This window comes from Barbus barbus (genome assembly GCF_936440315.1).
Source record: "Barbus barbus genome assembly, chromosome: 29".
NCBI lineage: Eukaryota > Metazoa > Chordata > Actinopteri > Cypriniformes > Cyprinidae > Barbus > Barbus barbus.
In genome coordinates, this window is record NC_136757.1 from 10,552,183 (window position 1) to 10,573,613 (window position 21,431).

The following is a 21,431-nucleotide window of genomic DNA, read 5'->3' on the forward strand; positions in this document are numbered from 1 at the left end:
TGCTACATTTGAAATGTTACATTTAATTGTGTTACACTGCCATCGTGTTGCAGGAACCCTCTGGTGCATTTTGTGTAAAACTGATTACTGCATTTAACTTTAATAACATAACTTATTATATTAAAATTAGATACTAGTGTTATTTACAAAATATTTATATATTTAAATAATAATAATGATTATAATAATAATAATGAACGCCCTGCAGTATGACCTCCTGTTATGGATCCTGTCTAACTTCTTTTTTTCATTATTCAGAAATTTGATAAAAAAAATGATTAAGAGAGACATCAAGCAAATGATTATGACACACTGTCTACACCAGGGGTTCTCAATCCTGGTCCTGGAGGGCCACTGTCCTGCAGAGTTTTGCTCTAACCTTGATCAAACCTGCCTGTGGTTTACTAGTAATCCTGAACAGCTTAATTAGCTGGTTCAGGTGTGTTTGATTAGGGTTGGAGCTCAAATTTGCAGGACAGTAGCCCTCGAGGACCAGGGATGAGAAAACCTGCTCTACACCATCATGCAAAGAGAGATTAATTGTAATTAACCCATTACATCAATTTACTTCAAAGCAGTTCTGCTTATGATGGTCTGACATCAGAAAAAAGCAGAAATGGAAGAGTGAGAAATGGCCCTTGACCACAGGCTTTCGCTCTCAGTGACGTATAGCCTATACACATGCAACAATATTATGTATGGCCAAAATTACTAGTTCTCCCTGCTGAAGATTGCAATTAGCATTGCTAAATGTAGAATAGTCAGCCTCTGCTTATGTCTTGTGCAACAAGCATGTAAACATGGAAGCTTTTTTCTCCGGTTGTTCAGAGGTTAAACAATGCCCCTCAAAATGTACAGAGTAACGTTAGCATTACTTTGTGGATGGATGGACTAGAGAAATATTCCTGAACGAGTGGATAGCCTATTTTAAAATATGGAACAGCTAGTTTGATCAGTGAAGCTTGAATGGGCATCCATCAATCACATCGATTGATTATGTCCCTTCTCTTGCTAAAGAAGTATAGTGTTTTTAGCTGAGATACGGTCACACTCTCAGAAAATAAGGTACAAAGCTGTACAAAAGCTAAAAGGTACATCCTCCTACCTTATTTACCATTAAAAGCTATGTTGAAAGTACATATTAGTACTTTAAAAGTGAATATTAGTACCTAAGCTGTACATAACCCCAGTGACGGTTTTGTATCTTATTTCTGAGAGTGTATAATATGGTTCTGCCTTTTTAGCAGTTCATGACAACTCAGGATAAAATACTTAGCTTCACTTTCAAACCTGCTACATAATTGCAACATATTCCCAAGATGTGAGTTATATTTTTCAACACTGTCATTGTCTTATGAAGATCATCTTTAACTTTTGTTTGGTTAGAGCCACATCCGTTATGAACAACAGCCTGCAGTGACCACAAAAAACAAGCCCATTTTCTAGTACAGTGCGTGCAGATGACTTGCATACGTTTGCATACTTCAAATAAAAAGAAAAAGAAGAAGAAGAGGAAGAACAAATATGTATTTTTGTCTGGTTTTCCAGGGGAAACAAACAAAAAACAAAAAAAAAAAAACATTTTAAGAAGCAAAAAAATGTGTCATGGTGACAAGGTGTCAAACCTAATTAAGTTTTTAAGCAAATATGTTTTTTTCTTGTTATAGAACATTTTGTGAGGTTTATGTTTAAACATGAAAAATGAACAATTCATAGTTTATATTTTGGCCCATTTGACCCTTGCATCAGGAAACACATATTTGCATGTAAGAAGCAGCAGGTGGCAGTGTCACATCCCTTCTTATGTCATCCACCTCAGTGCTGTCATAAAGTTCTGCTCCATAACAGCATGCAACTTTAATCATAAACATATATGCATGTAGTAGTGTTCCGGCAAAATCCAGCAGAAGTTGTGACTATTGTAATTTAATGAACTATTCCACACTTTCTCAAACTTTTGTCATGATCCATCCTGTTGCATGAGGTCTTGAATAAATCCCTCACAAGGTCTTGAGAATCCCTTAAATGTCAGGCCAATCTCATGGAGTAAGATGCAGAAGTACATTTTATTTTATTTTATTTTAAATCTATGCCTCCTTCTTATCATTTTAAAATTTAATTTTATAATTTTTAAAGTTTTATTGTGTTTATTGTATTTTAAATCAATGGGTCCTTCATCTTTAGCCTCGTTGTTCCAGATAAAAGGCTGGACCAGGTTAGATACAGTAACGGAATCCCTTGTGATAAATGTCTTTATACTTTTACCTTTATGTTTGAGTATAATGTTAATTTATATTTGAATAAAATTACAACAGACCTCTAAAAACAACAATTCAAGTCACTCAATAGATACAGCAGCTTTATTTACAATAATCAATCACATGTACAAAGTATATTCAAGTCCTGCATTAGATAATTTAACAGTTCTGATTACCACTGAATATAAACATAATTTAAAAGTCAATAAATAAAACAAGCAATAAACAGTGCACAATTACCTTGCTGAACCTGACCAGTTCATATATTTACAAACACATATACGTAGTTCCCTCCGTGTCTCTCCTGACCTCCAAACAGCCATGAAGGTGCAAATAACATTACCTGAATGTGCTCAGGGCAATAGCTAACAATAAAAGATGTATGTTGCTTCTAAAAGCGTATTTAACTGCAAACATCTGCCTTTATGGCATAAAACTATACATATGCTAAACATTTCAATGGGCTGCATGCATGTGGTTAATAGATATTGCCAAACAACCCCATAGCCGGCCACTTCACATACACAACACAGTGTTGAAAAGGAGCAAAGCACTTTCACCATATGGAGAGGCTTTGAGAGGCCGCTCTAACACTGAGGGTCAGCTGTGATTCATGAGATCCACCTGACGAGGCTGAATCGTGGTTTATCACGGTGTCAGAATGCAGGCGGCCATCTTGCATGCCACAGCAGAAATGAGAGCCGCGCCCCGACCGCTCCCCTCTTCTGATTGGATGAAGGTAATTTGGCAGTGAGGAGTCATTTCCCACACAAGCTTATGGAACCGCTCCTTGAAACTGAATGGGAGAATTTGGAAAATTTAGCATTTTAATTGTGTTTATATGACATGGTGTTATATCCTTTACTCATCTGTCTCCTCTTAATTTCCCCCCTCATTTCTCTTTGTTTGCCTTCTCATAATCCCTCTCACTCGTCTTGTACTCACTGAGGGTGTAGTTTGTAGACAGAGCCATCGACTCCCACAGTGATCTTCAGTTCCTCTTGACAACGGCGTTCTCTCATTAGGTTCATGACGCCAGCGAGGCCAGCCCCACACATGTGAGCGGCTCGCGTTGACACGCTCTCGCAGACCAGACGCACAATGTCACAGTCCAGCTCCGATGGTAAGATTCCCAGTGAGCTTAGGATGTTGTAGATCTGCTTTCTGTCACCCGTGTCACTGAAATTAATCAAATCAAATGTGTAGCCTAAGTATAAGCATGTTTTTTATATAAACTCTGATTTTCTTAACCTTGCTGAGATAGTATTATCATCTTTCCATCATCGTTGGCATTTCCCTTGTGAAAAAGAAGTATGCTTTAGCATAGATTTAGTACTTATTACAGATATAATATACTTTAGATTAATATACTGAAGTGTGAACTGATTTTCAGATACTTATTTGCAATTATTAATCGCATCCAAATTAAAAGTTTTTGTTTACATAATATATGTATGTGCACTGTGTATATTTATTATGTATATATAAATACATTTATATATTTCAGAATTTTTTTTATATATTAAATATATGTATTTATTTATAATATAAATTATGTGAATATAAATATAGACATGTAAATATTTTAAAAATATATACTGTATGTGTGTGTATTTATATATACATAATAAATATACATAGAACACATACATATATTATGCAAACAAAAACTTTTATTTTGGATGTGATTAATTGTTTAACCACACTAGTTTAAATTGATATTAAATAAGTGTGTTTCTGTCAGGACCGCTATCGTTAATATGACTTACGATTAGCATACATTTTAGGTTGGGGCAATGGTTCTGTTCTGGGCAAACGCAGCCTAGTATGGATAGGAGCAGGGAGAGCAGAATACCCCCCCAGGGTAACAGAACAGAACCAACATCAATGATAAATGTAGCAGATACCATTAATGTTCTACGTGATTATTTTAACAACGTGATTCAGTGGTCTGACTCAATGATATATTCACTGCCAAGTCCTGACTGGATGAGAGGAGCTGGGGATGGAGGTGGGTGATTAGTTCCTGAGCGAAGAGATAGCTGCTGAGTAATGACTGAAGGGACCTTATGAAGGGAATTATGATTGGTGTTGTGATCCTATAGGTAGATGTGGATCAGCTGATGTGAGCTTGACTAACATGGCCTGCCAGAACTACTGTTATGCTCGATTTCTTTAAAGCACAACAAAAGGTTATTAAATCAATGATTTAGAATGTGCTTTAAAGTTAAACACTTAAGTGTGTTAAATGTACTTTTAAGTGAAATGAAGTAACCTTTAATTTCATTGATATTATCTGCAAGTACAGTTTATGTAGTACACTACAGTTTTTGTAGTACACTACACTGAAATGTGCATTCAATGCAATTAAGTGTGCACTTCTTTTTCACAAGGTTTTTGAAGCTTCTGATTTTAAAGCCTTGTTTCACTGAAAACAGTGCTCAAAATTAAGTGAGTTTATGCTGAAAACAAGAACACCATTGGCAGATATTTTCTCGTTTTCGGTATAAACACTTAATTTCGATATTCAGAAAGCTAAATTTTGTATCTTATGTCACTTTGCTTCTCAAGCAAATGTATCTTGATTGAAGAATGTTTAAACAAACAAAATCTACAGTTCTCTTTTTAAAATCATCAGTCATACCTCTCAATCTGGGAGACGAAGCGAGTTTCAAAAGCTCCACGTGTTTTCAGCAGGTCTGAGGCTTCGCCGTTAAACAGCAGATTTTCATTCACTAGTTTTAGCAGCACAAGACGCACAAGCTCTCCCATATACTTTCCACCAATCAGCTTCTCATACCTAGAGTAATGAGAAAAGAACATGTAGATATAGATCTTTCAAAGCTAAAACACTGCCACAAACTAGTCAGTTTCAGCAGCAAAAGGAAAGATTTTAATGCTAGTAAAAGCCTGAGGATAATCATGAAATATAAATGGCCTAAAGTGACGTGGACAGAGGAGCGGCCCATTGAGTATCTTCTAGAATACATTGTAAATACCCATTAAGCGAGCAGCTTCACTAATGATCTCTTTCCCTGGCCATTAATCCAGTCTTGTGTATTCCAGCACTGACGTGGTTACCGTCAGTGTCTCCACATGTACAGAAAAACAACCCTCGTCACCTGGAGACCACATAAGAGCTCCAGGTTGCCGTCTAACTAAGCTCTAGAAGCAAGTATGTAAGGACATCGGCGTTTCAGATTCAGACATTGATCACACTGCTGCTCCTAAAGTGTCTAATCTAGTTACAGATGTGATATTTGAGGAAACTGTGCATGCATCTTCATATTTTATTAAAGAGTTTTATGATAGGATATACAGTATGTGATATCATAACATAGACTGATGTCTTATACTTCTTTCATAGATGAGGAGTTGAAATAATGCTCCTGTATGAAAATTGCATAAAAATATCCTAAAATATCAAAGAAAGATGCATAGCGCCATATTTTTGTGATGAGTTAAAATGTACTTTAAAGTAACACTTTCAATTTGCTAATATTATAAAATGCAATTTAAAAGTGTACTTAAGCGTGTTAAGAAACATGAAAGAAACAGTTAAAGTACACTTAAGTGGCCTATATTACATTAATACATTATCTCAAAGTATATATCATTTTTTTCTAATGTATTTTTGAGAATTGAAGTACACTATGAGTACACATTCAATGCAATTAAGTGCATTGTTCATATTACTAAATATATGCATCAAATACTTCTTTCATAGTTGAGATACGGAAATAATGTTCATGTGATTGTTTTACATCAAAATATCCTAAAATATAAAAAAAAAGATGCATAACTCCTTATTTTTGTTAATACTACTTTATGTATACTTTTGTTAATACCGCTATTATGTATCCAAAATATTTTGTAGTTACTGAAGATACTGAGATCACTAAAAATGTGTATAATTTACTTTTTAATAATGTAGTAAATGTTTTTATGGCATATCATATAATGTTCTGAAGAGCATCTTGTGCTTCACTGTAAGCAATAAGTCATATTTAAATATGTAAGATTTATTGTATTTTTTTTATTAATTGAATTACCTCCCTCTTAACCTTTCTTTGTTTTTTAAATTTTAAATTGTATTTTAAAAATGAATTTGATCCTGGGATTTTTAAAGTGGTATCAGACTTCTGGACCACCTTCTTTTTTTGTTTTTTTTTAATTGTTGTGAAATTTTTACAGCTCACTCACAGCTGATGTCCAGGGTTTAGTGAAGTCTCATCAATAACACGGTCATACTCCAGCCGGAAGTCCTCCAGTTCACCATTGTCCCCAAACGCTCCCCACTCTGTGTTCACACACATCCTCCCCTCTTCTCCCTCCACCAGCTCCACCTTACGCATCTCCTCCATATAACACGCATTGCAGCCGGTCCCTGAGAAACCATGAAAAAATGAAAGAGAAAGAGAGAGAGAGAGTGAGAGGGAGAGAGAGAGACAACAAAAACATTCAACTAAAAGCTTCAGGCCTATTGCTTTATTGCCGTACTGTTTTTTCCTGAATGGTTATTAAAATATTCCATCTTCCTGTTATAAAGTTTATGTCCTTGCTCTAATTATATTTGCATGGGTCTTAGTGTGTGCGGTCACTCTTACCTACTATCATACCGACTTCACAGCTGCGGTCTTCATAGTAGCAGGAGATCATGGTGGCTACTGTGTCATTCACCATGGCAACCACATCCATTTCAAAGTCCTGAACAAAGAATTATTTATTCACTTTTACAGGACAGCGGTTTAAACCTTTTATAAATTAGCTTTTAAGGTGTCTGGTGTGAAAGCAGCTTTCTGTTCCTCTTCCTAACCTTTCCATTACCAGTTAGGCAAGATCCAAGAACAGAATTTCTGCTGGGAATTTTTAGTATGACAGGTCATGTATACTAACCCCTCTTCTTTTAATGGCATCTCTCAGTAGACCAACAACATTATTGCCCTCAGCACCAGATGCCTTGAAGCCTTTAGTCCAGTTAAGCAGAATGCCCTGTTAAAATTAAACATAAAATAGTACGTCTGTTAACCTAAAACATTAAAAAGTTCACTTCACTTTGTAATGAAATGAGTTTTAAAAAATAAGGCACACATCTGCCACAACATCAGTGATTTAACCTTAAAGGGATAGCTCACCTTCAGTTGCTGGTCCCCATTTACTTAACACTATGCAAGTCAATGGGGTCCAGCAACTGAAGGTGAACTATCCCGTTAAGAGGCTCATGTTTATATGCATACAGACACTGACCTTGTCCAAATCCTCATGACGAACTGGAAAAGAGAAGGTGAATCCCAGTGGAAGCTTCTTATGTTTCAGATTATGTTTGTCCAGGAAGTCAGATATGCAGCCGGCAATGTAGTCAAACAACTAAATGTTAAGAAAAGGGGGTACAATGAAACTAAACGGTCAGAATATGTGTATGTACAGAGTGTTTGACCTTTTGATATCTCACCATTTCAGCTGTGCCGGTCATGGCGTCTTCAGGGATGGAGTACATGTGATGCTTCGTCTCCACCTTCCAGCCTCGCTCTTCATCCTCACCCACTTTCACCAGCATCACTCGAAAGTTTGTTCCTCCAAGATCCAGTGCCAGGAAATCACCAACCTCTGACATGAGTCACACGAATAAGCATCAGCAACATCATGAGTCATATCAACACCTGATTCCAGGAAACAAAGCCCATTAGGGCTTTTTGTCAATGTACTCATCTGTTATTTACATAAACTAACCTAATAAGAAGCTAATATTGATTAAACTCATTAGACACTGCAATATATTTACTTTATGTCACTTAGTACATGTTATTCCACACCTGTGCAACTTTCTTTATTCTGCAGAACACAAGAAGATATTTTAAAAAATGCATTCTTTCTGTCCTTACAATGAAAGTCAGTGGGGTCCAATATTGTTTTAGACTTCACTGACTTTCATTGTAAGCACAATATAGTACATTATTTAAAAAAAAATGTATGTTCCACATAAGAAAGTCAGTTCTGTTTTGGCAGAATTAACAGATGACAAACTATTACTTTACCATGAATATATGCTTCAGATGAGAGCATCAGATGTCTGATGCAACATAAAATAACAACATAAAAGTCCTGAACAAAACGTTTTTTATTATTATTATAAAATATATATTTTTAAACAATAAATTAGAAAATGCAACATATAAGTTATACTCAACCAACCAAAAAATATGAAACACAGTGATTACCCTTTATATCAATATGTAGTTTTCCAACATGAGGATCAGAGCAGAAGTCTTACCAGAGCCTTCAGGTGTGGAGCGGACATAAGTGGGCAGCATTTTAACACTGGATTCATCGTGTGTCTCCACTCGCAGTCCCCTCTCCATCTCTCTCCTTATTCTCCTCATCACTTCCTCTAGATCTTCTTTGCTCAGCAGAAATTCTGACAGAATTTGTTCCACCTGTAGAATATGCCAGAAAGAGAGAGATTCAAATAAGTGGATAGTTTTAAACAGTGTTAATTTGATATTAGCATGATCTCGAATGTGTTTGTAACACTCACAGTAGTGCCAATGAATCATAAAATTGCCAAAAAAGCATGTATTATGATTTATGTCAGTCTAATATATACAGTTTAATTGCTTTGGCTCTTACCATGATAATTCTTTCCAATACTGACTCAAAGTCACTTTGCATCCTCTGCCTGCGAGCTGAAGTAAGGCACGGCATCTTTGCAAGTCTTTTCAAACAAGTGTGTGATGAGTGTTGATTTGCTAAAGTTTGAATGTGTGTGAGGTGCATGAAGATGCTCAGCTGTTTTTATGCTCCAGTGAAGGAGGTGGGGAGGTGTGGTCAGAAAGATCATTGCCCTCTGTGTACACACACACACAGTACACACACATCTTGATCAAACACACACACAGATGCACATGTAATCTCACCCATCACCTTGGAAACCTAGCTGTCAAGGCCACTCGGCATGATCACGCACTTCACAGCGAACATGACCTGACCTTTGCCTCCATGGGAAATTCAAAATGAGATTGACACAATGTAATCTCCATAATATAAATAAATATATATGAAACAACAATGAATATATTATATTATAGTACTATTATATTTTATTATATTTTTTAATATTATATTGAGTATATTTTTTTAACACAAGCATCATTCTGATGCAGTGCAATACAATGAAAAATAAATAAATACATTTTAACCACATTATACCAGGATGCACAATTGGCATGTGGATTTCCTCAAATGTTTAATCTTGCCACTAAAATTTTGAGTGATATTATATTATATTGTATACTATTGCATTATATAGATTTATTTTTATTTATTTTATTTTTTTGTAATTAGAGAATTTGATTTTTAAAAGTGGGATTTAGGTTACATTTAAAAATAGCCACTGAACTAAATTTAGATGACTTGGTTTACAAAGGTAAACAATTTTTCCAGAAATAGGTCTGCAGGAATGTAATGCGAGGGAAAGTCCAAACATCAAAAGTTTATTGCACTCTGAAGAGTTACCTAAGTTGTCAGACAGCATAAAAAAGTCTGTTAAAAAGGTCCTAAATTGCTAAAGAAGCATAAAAATAGTATAAGAAAAAAAAAAAGAATTTGTCACCAATGGCAAGTTTTATCAAGTTTATCAAAGAGAAAGACATTACAATTGTATAGGCGAAAGACAGAAATGTACTACTAGTATTAACTATTGTGAGTATTAACTAGTTGCTTAGCTTGCATATTACTAGCATTTTGGCTGTTTATTACTACTTGTAAAGCACATTGGCGCATTTTAGATCCCTTAATCCGACCCCATACCTAAACTTAATAACTACATTATTAACTATTAATAGTCAGCAAATTAGAAGTTTATTGAAGCAAAAGTTGTAATTAATAGTGAGAACTGGTCCCCAAACTAAAGTGTGGCCAAATATCCACATGTTTTTGGCTTCATATGTTGCCAATACACAATGTTATCTTTTTTGGGTTAGTTACATAAGTATTATTAAGGAACAGATTTATATTTAATTTCCTTATGACCATTTTCAATATATACATTATACTGTATGTATTTGTGAATTTACACACTGTAAAAAAAAAAAAAAAGTTGTTTCAGCTTAATTTGTTACCCCGCTGACTTAAAACTTTTAGTCAACTTTAAATTTTAAGTTACTCAATGCTAATTTAAGGAACAACTGGAATATTTTAGTTTATAAAGTCAGCGGGGTAACTAATTATTTTAAGTTGAAACAACAATGTATTTTTTTTTTTACAGTGATTACAGCAGTTAGCTACAGCCCCCAAATTCGGCATTCAAGGAGTGCAGATATTTGCCCCAAAAACAATGAAATATTTTACTTTTGTGAAACTTTGCTTGTTTTACTCAGGTTGAGTCTGCAACCTGAGTAAAGGTTGCAGACTCATCATTGTGTGTCATCATGCTTGATGACACACAATATTTCATAAATAGGCTTCTTAGCCTATGTGTGTTCTTGTAAGTAGATTGTTTTATAATAATCATAATGCAGTTACTTTTTATTATTTGCAGGATTGTATGTTATTTGGCAGCAAATTGTTCATAATTTATTGTTTCTAATACTTCTCTTTTTTATTTTTTAAACTTCCTAAAAAAGCAGGTCATGTATATATAGTTTGTACAGTAGGAATTGCAAACAGAGACCAGCCACTATCATAATTAAACAGAAATTTGATAGTCAACACAGCATTTAACCTCTGGATTTGCAGAAATCATTTTACTTACAAGAATGCAGGGATTCCCAAACTTTTTTTTGACCTAATATGTTAATTTAAATAGCCCCTATATATGGGACAAGATTATACTATTCGAATTAATGTGATAATCAACTTTGATCAAACGTAATCTAAAATTAATCAGAAAGTAGTCAGATTATATTACTAAAATGTTAATGTTACAAATTACTTACCACAATTCATGATCATGTCATTTGCACTCATTAACAGACACACACACACACACACACACACACACACACACACACACAGATTTTATAATATATAAATGTGTGCTACATATTTAAACAATGCCTTTTTTATGTGTATGCATATCAAGACCTTAAAAAGTCATGTGTTCTGGATGGTCAGATACCCATTGAACTCCCACGCTGAGTTACGGACACAATATACTAACATTGCGAAAGGTGCTTATCAGTGCAAACAGAACGTTATTTTTGGAGACATTTATCATTTATTCTTGCTTTAAATAGTTCAACTAAAGAAGTGATATTTAATCATACTCTCCAACACTGTTAAACTTCCCTACACTAGAATCTTTATCATACAAATCATATGAATTTGTATCATAACATGGATAACAAAACACTTAAACACATGACATGTAATTGATTGGAATGCAAATGATTCATTGTTATTAAACACACATTGCACTAGCCTACATTATTCTAAGAAGACCCGTCCTCAGCCTAACGTAATCAAGACAGACAGATATCAGTATCATAATATTTTTACAGCTGTGGCTTCTGTATGTTGTCTAGGCTTATTCCAGAAAAAAAAAAAAAAAAAGTATGTTAAATTTTAATCATTTTACGAGAGGGCGTGACAACTCTAGCTAGAGTTAATCACTCGTTATCAGGTTTTATTTATCATAAGAACTGTTTATTGGTACACATTCAAAGCACTGTTATATTATAAAAATGCAGGCCGATTGAGTTGGCAGGCCATCACATAATTGTGCAATCATGCCATGAATTAAACATGCAGCAAGAGTGAAACAAATCACACACATGGAGTTTGTCCAAGGTCATGAGCCATATAAGACTGTCATAGAGCAAACTCGCAACAAAGACATCTACTGTGGCGTGAGGGGGAGGACCAACGCAAGCTCAAGAGATATTTGCAGGACATTGCAGCAGGCTTTGATAAACGCTACATTCCTGGCAATGTCTTGGAAAGAAACCAGGTGCAATTAAGTATAGGTCATAAAAAGATATCTGATTTAAGAATGTGCTCTTGACAACGTGGGCTACATAGTAAAGAAAGTAAATTATAGGTAAAGCTTCATAAACATCAAGCATACGCCAATTTAGACAACACATGCTGACCATACAAAAAAGAGAGAATAAAATATATTTTACCTTATCCGTGGTATGAAGGTCCATGGTGTGTCTTCTTCATGGATGCATCATTTTAAAGAAGGTGCAGGTTTTCCTCCTGAACAATAGCTCAATGCAAATGGCTCAAATTAAATGTAAAAAATATATTTATACATAAACCGTCAATCAACTTCTCCAACCTTCTTCATGGTCAACTTTGGATATTGCAATAGTCAGTCACACTGGATGGTCCTTTGTGTGGTCCATTTTCAATCATCCAAGACGTGTCCCAAAACCAAAATCCAAATATTTTTGTAGTCTAAATTTGTTTTCATTCCAGTTTTTTCAGAAAGTCACCAATTCCTTGTCCGGCATGAGAGCTGTATCAACAAAGGATGCTCGACCAGCTTACCTTGCACCACTACAGCTGTCTGACCCAATGAGACAATATTGAGTAAACTTTTTACTTTTAACTTAAAAAATAACAAGAAACAGGGTTTCGTGTTCCTCTGAAACGCTAATACTCTGTAGAGGAAAAAGGGTTTCATTCATAATTTTCTCCCTCCCTGACTCCCTGTATCTAGGGCAACAAAAGGACTGTTTCCTCCTATATTTGTAGAAAAATACCCACACCTGTCTCCCTCTACGCTGCAGGCTGCTTCTTGTTGCTGTGGCAAACTCGTCACCTTGGATATCTGTGAAGACCACACACTACTGATATGGAAAATACTTTGCTTGCCCTTGGTTAAGTGCCCAAAGGGAAATTGTTAAATGAGGCAAAATTACTTAGGAAAACATTGGAGGAGTATGAGTCTTGTTTGGTGAAAATGAGTGACAGTCTATGTGTTCATTTAACTTGAACCTTCATAGACAGTAGGACAGTTCATATTGTAGTATGGAATTACAGAGAAATTATTCAATATTATATAGGCCAATGATAATTAAAACAAAAGATGAGATGTCATATTTAAAGCTTAACTGTGGGCCAAGTTAAAATGGTCATGTGATGATACAAAGCCTCCTTGAGAATGCCTTTTATAGCCGAGAACAAAGGATTCATAGTTCACTGCTGCAACTTCTTATCAAATCAGCTTTTAAAGATAATACAGATACTGAAAGAGAGAATCTCTCCCTTATACAAGGCATGGGCCATGTGACAGCTGTCCTCATCCTGCCCTATTTTGCATCCTAGACGACAAACACTGCTTGGTAAATTTATGTATCATAGCATTCATGTAAAATTGCATTAAGTGTATAAATTACAACTAAATAGTAAATTACAATGACAGTGCCTGTACTCTGACTGTACTGAATTATTACCAAACTCATGTAAGCATCTTGTGTTTTAGTTAAACTGCAAGGTTTAAAAAAATAATAATATATGCTCTTTAAAAAATGGTTGTCTGCAAATACTTTACCCAGATCGCAAGCAACAACTGAAACACTGGCAAATCAGTGCTGATGTGTCAATGGTAATTGCATTGAATATATGTTACAAATTGATATTGGTTCAATATCACTTTTGCGCCATGATGTTGAAACAATGGAAATTTCAACAATAAAATCAATGGTAATGTCACTGAATCAACATTACAAAATTATGTTGTTTCATCATCACTTTTTTGGCCTCATTTAATGCGGAACCAATGTTGAAATTTTAACAAAAACAAGTCAGATACAGGAATGTTAACAATATAACTGATTTTTTCAGTTTGCTCAACACAAAATTAGAACTATGGATTTAGCATCAGTGAAGTCTTTTTTATTTAATCTAGCCTATCAACATCAGTAGTATCCCTACAATTTCCACATTTAACATGATGTTAACTGATGGACTGGGATCGTGTGAATTACTTGTGGATTATTTTGATGTTTTTATCAGCTAGCCTATTTGGACTCTCATTCTGATGGCACCCATTCACTGCAGAGCATCCATTGGTGAGCAAAGTGATGTGATTATTAAATACTTTATTAATTCTTCACAGGCAATTACAGCAGCAACCACAATTTAATCCATGCACACAGACATATACCTAAAACACCTAAATAAGAATCTCACACACACACACACAAATACATTTTTGCATTTTGCTTGAAATGCAAAATTTCTCCAAATTTGTTCCAATGAAGAAACAACCTCATCTACATCTTGGACAGCCTGAGGGTGCACACATTTTCAAGTAAATTTTAGTTGATCGCTCAAGTATTTATTCATGCAGAATGCTAGTAGCTGGCATTTTCAAACCATGATGGGCATTTTCAAAAGCTTTATCAGTAGTCATATACACAGTGCTCTTGTTTGTTTAACCGCCTCACATACAGTATGCATATGACTTTATCTTATTATTTCTCTGTTCTTTGCTTTTACTGATTTATTTATGTGTGTGTGTGTGTGTGTGTGTGTGAGAGAGAGAGAGAGAGTTTTGCTATGTGTATTATTAGTGACTGTAATTAAATGCATTGATTTTAAATGTTATTAAAGTGTTGAATAAACCTTCCAGAAGTGTATTGGGTATGTCTCGATTAACAAAGGTCCAACAACATTTGTGAAAGTGGAATAAGTGAGCACTTCATACATGGCACGTCTGATCTGATTATACATTGATTTGTAGTTGACAGCATATCATCTGACGTGGGATTTGATGCTAAACCATGCCTTATCTCTTGTTCCCTGATTACTGCTTTATTAGGTAATCATTCATTCTCCTGAATGAGTATTAAATACCAGAAAACTGATCTTCAGTTTAGCCTGTTCCTGCCTAAATCTTTTGTTTATGAGAGTGACAGAGACATAGTCTAGCTATTTTGTGATAATTAAAGAGATAAAAGTGCACCTATTACGGGTTATGAAAGGTTCATATTTTGTTTTTGGGAGTCACCAACAACAGGTTGACATGCATTCAAGGTCAAAAACAACTATTTCATTTTCTTAAAATATGCAGTTATTTTTTTTTTTTACATTATTTGCACAACCACTCCCAATACATTCTTCAACGATTTATTTTTCCAAACCCCTCTTTTGCGTGACGCTAATCTGCAGTGATTGGTGGATTTTATTTAAAGCAGTGTTTGTGAGTTTTTAACGCTCCGAAAACGGCAACTAGTGGCAAAGAATGAATCTGCATTTTCATTCAGACCAACACGAAAATCAAGTTTTCCCAGGTCTGCGCGCGCAACAAGTGGGCGGGCAATATGCTAATGTTTCATCGTTTTTAAAACACACTCAAAGAGGAAAACACCGTGGCAGGTGTCAATTTAAAAGTATGCACATTCATACCTTATTTGTAAATTAAATGCATCTCCAATCCTTCGTTTATAGTTTCAGGTTTATCTATGGGAAGCCAAACAACCTAAAAGTGGGACGAAACAGTGCGGTATTAAAGAGAATGGACCGAGCTGCGTGATGGACTGGACAGGGAGGGCGTGTTTGCTAGCGCCACCGATCAGACAGCGCAGCGCGAACTAATCTCACCAGTGCGGCGCTGATCAGTTAACAAGCACGTTAACATCATGAAGATCAGTATTAAGTTTTTACATTTCTTTTACTTATTATCTTTCATATTAAGACATTAACAGTCGTTTTAGCTACTTTGAAGAACTGCACACCTTGCCTTATAATAGCCTATATAATTAATAAGACTTGTAATAAATGTACAATAGTCTATATAGACCTACTCCTATTGGGGAACACACCCAGCTTCTAGTATATATATATATATATATATATATATATATATATATATATATATATATATATACCCTAGCTATTGTACCTAGTTATGAAACCATAAAACATTTTAATTCTAAGAGGACAATGGAAGTTTCTGCTTTGAACATGTGGCTACTAAATATAGCCTATACGTTTTTCAAAGTAGCTAACACTACTGTTAATGTATTGGCTATATTTAGTAGCCACATGTTCAAAGCAGAAACTTCCATTGTCCTCCTATTATTAAATGTGAGGCAGTTAAACAAACAAGAGTACTGTATATATGACTACTGATAAAGCTTTTGAAAATGCCCATCATGGTTTGAAAATGCCCTGCTGATTGAGGAACAGCTACTAGCATTCTGCATGAATAAATACTTGAGCGATCAACTGAAAATTTACTTGAAAATGTGTGCACCCTCAGGTTGTCCAAGATGTAGATGAGGATGTTTCTTCATTGGAACAAATTTGGAGAAATGTAGCATTACACATAATATGCAATAATTTATTTGTGTGTGTGTGTGTGTGTGTGCGTGTGTGTGTGTGTGTGCGTGTGTGTGTGTGTGTGTGTGTGTGTGTGTGTGAGATTCTTATTTAGGTGTTTTAGGTATATGTCTGTGTGCATGGATTAAATTGTGGTTGCTGCTGTAATTGCCTGTGAAGGATTAATAAAGTATTTAATAATCACATCACTTTGCTCACCAATGGATGCTCTGCAGTGAACGGGTGCCATCAGAATGAGAGTCCAAATAGGCTAGCTGATAAAAACATCAAAATAATCCACACGACCCCAGTCCATCAGTTACCATCTTGTAAAGTGAAAAACTAAAAAACGAATTCACCATTAAGGTATTTTAACTTAACATTTTAACATTGCTTCTGGCAAAAATGCCAGTCCTTAACAGCGCATCCTTTTTTCTTTCATTTTTATTCCACTGTCATGCATCATATGTATTTAAAGGTGAAAACCCTTTCTGTGTGAATGACCCTAAGACACTGCTTTATGCAGTACACAAGTGAGCTGTCCAAATTATTCAAACTGAATTTTGAATCTTTGCTAACCCGTTTGACCCATTCATAAAATGAATTGTCTCAAAAGAGTAATTCATTTTTTAAGTTGGGGTTAGTCCTTGAAAATGACTCCACATGCACAATGCTGTCACACAGCACAGTCTATTTTCTTCACACTGTACCCAATTCAACACAATCCAGGCAAACCCTAAATATAATAGTCACAAGGACTGTGCGTGTAACTCAAGGACACTATGTTGATACGCGAGCTCTGTACTTCTCCAGGTCATGAGCTGCCCTAATTTTGACATGTAACATTTGTACTGCCACCCAGATCACGTAAACTCACATATACCACTGCCTCAGGCCTTTGCTTCCCTCTTTCTCATTTTCATTGCATCCATCCAGTATTTTCATCTCTTAAATAGTTCCCCATTTAGTCTCCCCTTCCTATCCAGTCACTTTATCTTATTTTCCACCCCATTGGAATCTGAGTACTTAAGCAGTTATCAGGGCTCCTGTATTTAGGAGGCTCTGGGTGCCCATGTAGGGGACTAACAGAAGCACTGCGGACATTTATAGAGGAATGAGTGATAAGAGTCCTCATACTTAAAGACTGCATTAGCAACACCACTGACCCAGGAGCACAAACACAGAGACAGTCAACATGGTGAGTGAACAGAGCTACTTTTTATAATGACAATTAATGTTAAATGTATTATAATGGATTTATAATAATGCAACTAGAAGCACTATACACTTTTTTAAAAAGTAATTTATCTATTAATATTGATGGATAATATAGGCATAAATATAATATAATATATATAATTTAAAAAGCATAAATATTTTATCAAACTGTGACATTCATCTTAAAAAAAGTAATTTTAAAGAGCCTAAATATGTATATTTAATACTGTGGATTAAACACTCTACTGTGTGCTTTAATTATTATTATTATTTTTATTTTTTACAGGCTAGTAAGAAAGCTGCAGCTAAGAGGGGTAAAACTGCTCAAAGGGGCTCCTCCAACGTCTTCTCCATGTTCGAGCAATCACAAATACAGGAGTTTAAAGAGGTCAGCCTTTATATTATCTTAAAACCAAAAATAAAATTCAAAAATGAATAACAAATTAATACATACAATATACTCATGCAAAGCGATATACTGTATATATAGCAAATCTCATCTGCTTGATTGTTTATTTCATAATGTCAACTAATTTATTGTCCAGCTGTAATCTGCTAAGTGGGACTAACATGAAGATCTTAAAGAATGATTTTCTTTAAAGCTGCTCTGAAACAATGGGAATTGTGCAAAGCACTATACAAATAAAATGTACTTTATTTGTTTAAAAATCACATATAGACACCAGCAGCAGTTGATATCAGGCTGGATTGCTTAGATATAATAACTATCATGCAACTATGCTTTTTACAGGCATTCGGCTGCATAGATCAGAACCGGGATGGAGTTATTAACAAAGCTGATCTGAAGGAAACGTATGCACAACTAGGTATATAAAATACATTGGAGAGTTTTAGAATACGTTCATTATGCATCTGAAACATCATACAAGCAGACAGCTTCTTAGATAAGCACTGAGTACTGTATTTGTGCAGGAAAGCTGAATGTAAGTGATGAAGAGCTGGAGTCGATGTTAGCAGAGGGAAAAGGGCCCATCAACTTTACTGTCTTCCTCACTCTCTTCGGAGAAAAGCTCAATGGCATGACAACTACACTTTCAAGATTTTAAGGCCTTGATGAATATGAACAAGTCTATAATGGATTTGACAAGATGATTTATTATAATTTGTGCAATATTCCTCTCTCCAAACAGGCACAGACCCAGAAGAAACCATTCTTGCTGCTTTTAAACTGTTTGACCTAAATGCTACAGGAGCTGTCAATAAGGATGAGTAAGTGTATAAAACAGATCAAAAATCGTTACTGTATTTTTAAGAACAGCTGATGGATATCATTTTGTTTCAGGTTCAGGAGGCTGCTAATGAACCAAGCTGATAAATTCACAGCAGAAGAGGTTAATATTTGCATTCATAAATACTAATAGCATTTAAAAAAAAAATTTGTCAGACAAAATGCATTAAAAATCAATAGATACAGATATTGTTCCCCATCTTTCACAAACAATGGGCATTTGATAGCCTATATTATCAGGTGCTGTTATAAGAATGTGTACTTTTTACAGAATCACTTGTTCTAGTGATGTTCTAATCTACTTGATTCTCTCTCAGGTTGACCAGGCTTTTGCAGTGGCTCCAATAGATGTGGCTGGGAATATTGACTATAAATCACTTTGCTACATTATCACACATGGCGATGAAAAGGAGGAGTCTTGAATAAAGACAAATCTTTCATTTGAACTTCCACAGTTTGCATTCTGTTCATGTAACCCCTCAGGCATATCAACAGCTTTCATTATTAAAACCTTTGTTTTGCATTTCAAAACAAGATTTGTTGTAGTGCTAGATATAATAAAGGCAAGGAAATCTATTGCTTGCTGTCACACGTAATTGTACTGTTAGGAGCAGTGCACTACAAGACAACACAATTTCATAAGTTTTTAACAGAACAAATTGCATGATATGAAGGCTAGCTCAGTTTTATAAAATTTCATTTTCATTATCATTATGCAGAATACATACATAATATACTGAGCATAACTAACTGAACATTAGAGAAGACCACAAGGGTAGGATATTTGCTCACTTGTAAATTCTGTCTGTAATTGCTGCCCCCCACAGACAGTTTGTTAAACTGCAATTAGTAACTAGAACTTTGTGAGGCCCTTGAATTTTTGGACACATTTTCTCAAACCTCTAATAAACTTTATACACAGTTGCTATGATTTGTTTAGTTCTTTCAAATGTAGCTGAAATAATGTATTATGTGTGAGAGGTGTTTTAAAGATGATAAACTCAACCTATGACTTTCTTCTGTTGAAAAGTGAATGTTCTTCAAAATATCAATGTTTGTGTTCAGAAAGAAATGCAAACAAGCTTGGAATTACTTGGACTACCTCTTTAAATGTCACTGAAGATTCATTGTTCAAAAGAGTTGCAACAGTGTGAAAAACGAGTTTTCAAAGTAGTAAATAAAACAAAGATTATGATAACACCGATTATACTTAGCACATGTATTACTAGCATATTGGCTGTTTATTAGTACTTGCTAGGCACATATTAATGCCTTATTCTGCATGATCATATTCTACATCCCTTAACCTGACCCAATACCTAATTTAACAACCTTACTAACTATTAATGAGCAACAAATTAGGAGTTTATTGAGGGAAAACTCTTAGTTAATAGTGAATGTTCCCTAAAGTGTTACCAAGACTGTTTCAGTACGTTTCACAAGAAAATAGTTTCAGTCTAAATTTTCATGTTTAATTAATTGTGGTACTTGCTGTTTCTTTGTAATTAATTGAGAAATGTATTAGCAATTTATATTAAACAAATGTCTCTTTTTTCAGTGCATTTGTAAAAATGGTGTGCTAGAATGTGCATTCTGCCAGTCTTAGATATATGTCCACTATTTTTACTGCTACCGTGGCATTAATGATATATAATAGCCATTTTTATACAATGAAAGTGATTGCTTGCCATATTCATAGAATGGCTGTCTTTTTGGCTGTTTACTTACAGTGCCCTCCAAAAGTATTGGAACAGTAAACACAAAATTGCTTTGTTGGCTGTGGAGTCAATACATTTACAAATATGATTAAAAGAGGAATATGAGACAAAACTACAGAATGTCACATTTTATTATCGGGTGATTCAAAACACAGATGTTTTACCAGCTAAGAAGTTCAGCACTTTTAGAGTTTCATCCCTCTATCTGATGTGAGCATAAGTATTGGAACAGTTGCCTCACAGGTCTTTCTAAGAGATCAGCTGTGTCCTGTTGCATCAATTCTTCAGATATTAAAAGCAGGGAATGTATTGTATCGGTTATATCCATTACTTCTGCATTCTGAATCTTGCATTCGATGATGACACACACAAACCAGGATGAAGACGAGGGAGCTGACTCTGAGAGAAAAGCAAGTGATTTGGATGCTAAAAGAAAAGAGGAAGTCAGTTAGAGCTATAGCAAAAACAAAGAGCATGAAGAAATCAAGAGTTTGGAAACAACCAGCGACACCAGCAACCAACAAAGACCTGATCGGCTGAGAAAACAGCAGTAGTTGATGACAGACAAATCATAAAAGCTATGAAAATGAATCCTAAAAGACGTGTCTGTAAAATCACCAACAACTTCCAGAAAGCTGGGGTGATGCTCTAACAATCTACTGTCCTCAGGAGACTGACACAGAATTACAGATGCTACACAGCAAGATGCAAACCTCT

The 21,431-nt window shown here is 35.1% G+C and overlaps 2 protein-coding genes across 3 annotated transcripts; one reads left to right on the plus strand and one right to left on the minus strand.

The window, feature by feature from the left end:
• Nucleotides 1-2,340: 2,340 nt before the first annotated feature.
• Nucleotides 2,341-15,884, minus strand: LOC306849461 (hexokinase-4-like). 2 transcript variants are annotated; one of them, XM_079384499.1, is made up of 10 exons: nucleotides 12,380-15,884; nucleotides 8,530-8,692; nucleotides 7,711-7,865; nucleotides 7,506-7,625; nucleotides 7,155-7,250; nucleotides 6,866-6,965; nucleotides 6,462-6,645; nucleotides 4,903-5,058; nucleotides 3,204-3,437; nucleotides 2,341-3,054 (listed from the first exon to the last, which is right to left on the minus strand). In XM_079384499.1, the coding sequence occupies exons 1-10, from the start codon at nucleotides 12,401-12,403 to the stop codon at nucleotides 2,907-2,909; spliced, it is 1,380 nt and encodes a 459-aa protein (XP_079240625.1). In that variant the 5' UTR covers nucleotides 12,404-15,884; the 3' UTR covers nucleotides 2,341-2,906. The 2 variants fall into 2 exon arrangements, with proteins under 2 accessions (XP_079240625.1, XP_079240624.1); XM_079384498.1 differs by lacking the exon at nucleotides 12,380-15,884 and adding an exon at nucleotides 8,886-9,381.
• A 1,387-nt stretch (nucleotides 15,885-17,271) lies between these two features.
• On the plus strand, nucleotides 17,272-20,822 carry LOC306849859 (myosin regulatory light chain 2, atrial isoform-like). The gene is made up of 7 exons (XM_079385225.1): nucleotides 17,272-17,727; nucleotides 18,034-18,135; nucleotides 18,499-18,574; nucleotides 18,681-18,785; nucleotides 18,899-18,977; nucleotides 19,051-19,099; nucleotides 19,314-20,822. The coding sequence occupies exons 1-7, from the start codon at nucleotides 17,725-17,727 to the stop codon at nucleotides 19,416-19,418; spliced, it is 519 nt and encodes a 172-aa protein (XP_079241351.1). The 5' UTR covers nucleotides 17,272-17,724; the 3' UTR covers nucleotides 19,419-20,822.
• Nucleotides 20,823-21,431: the final 609 nt, after the last annotated feature.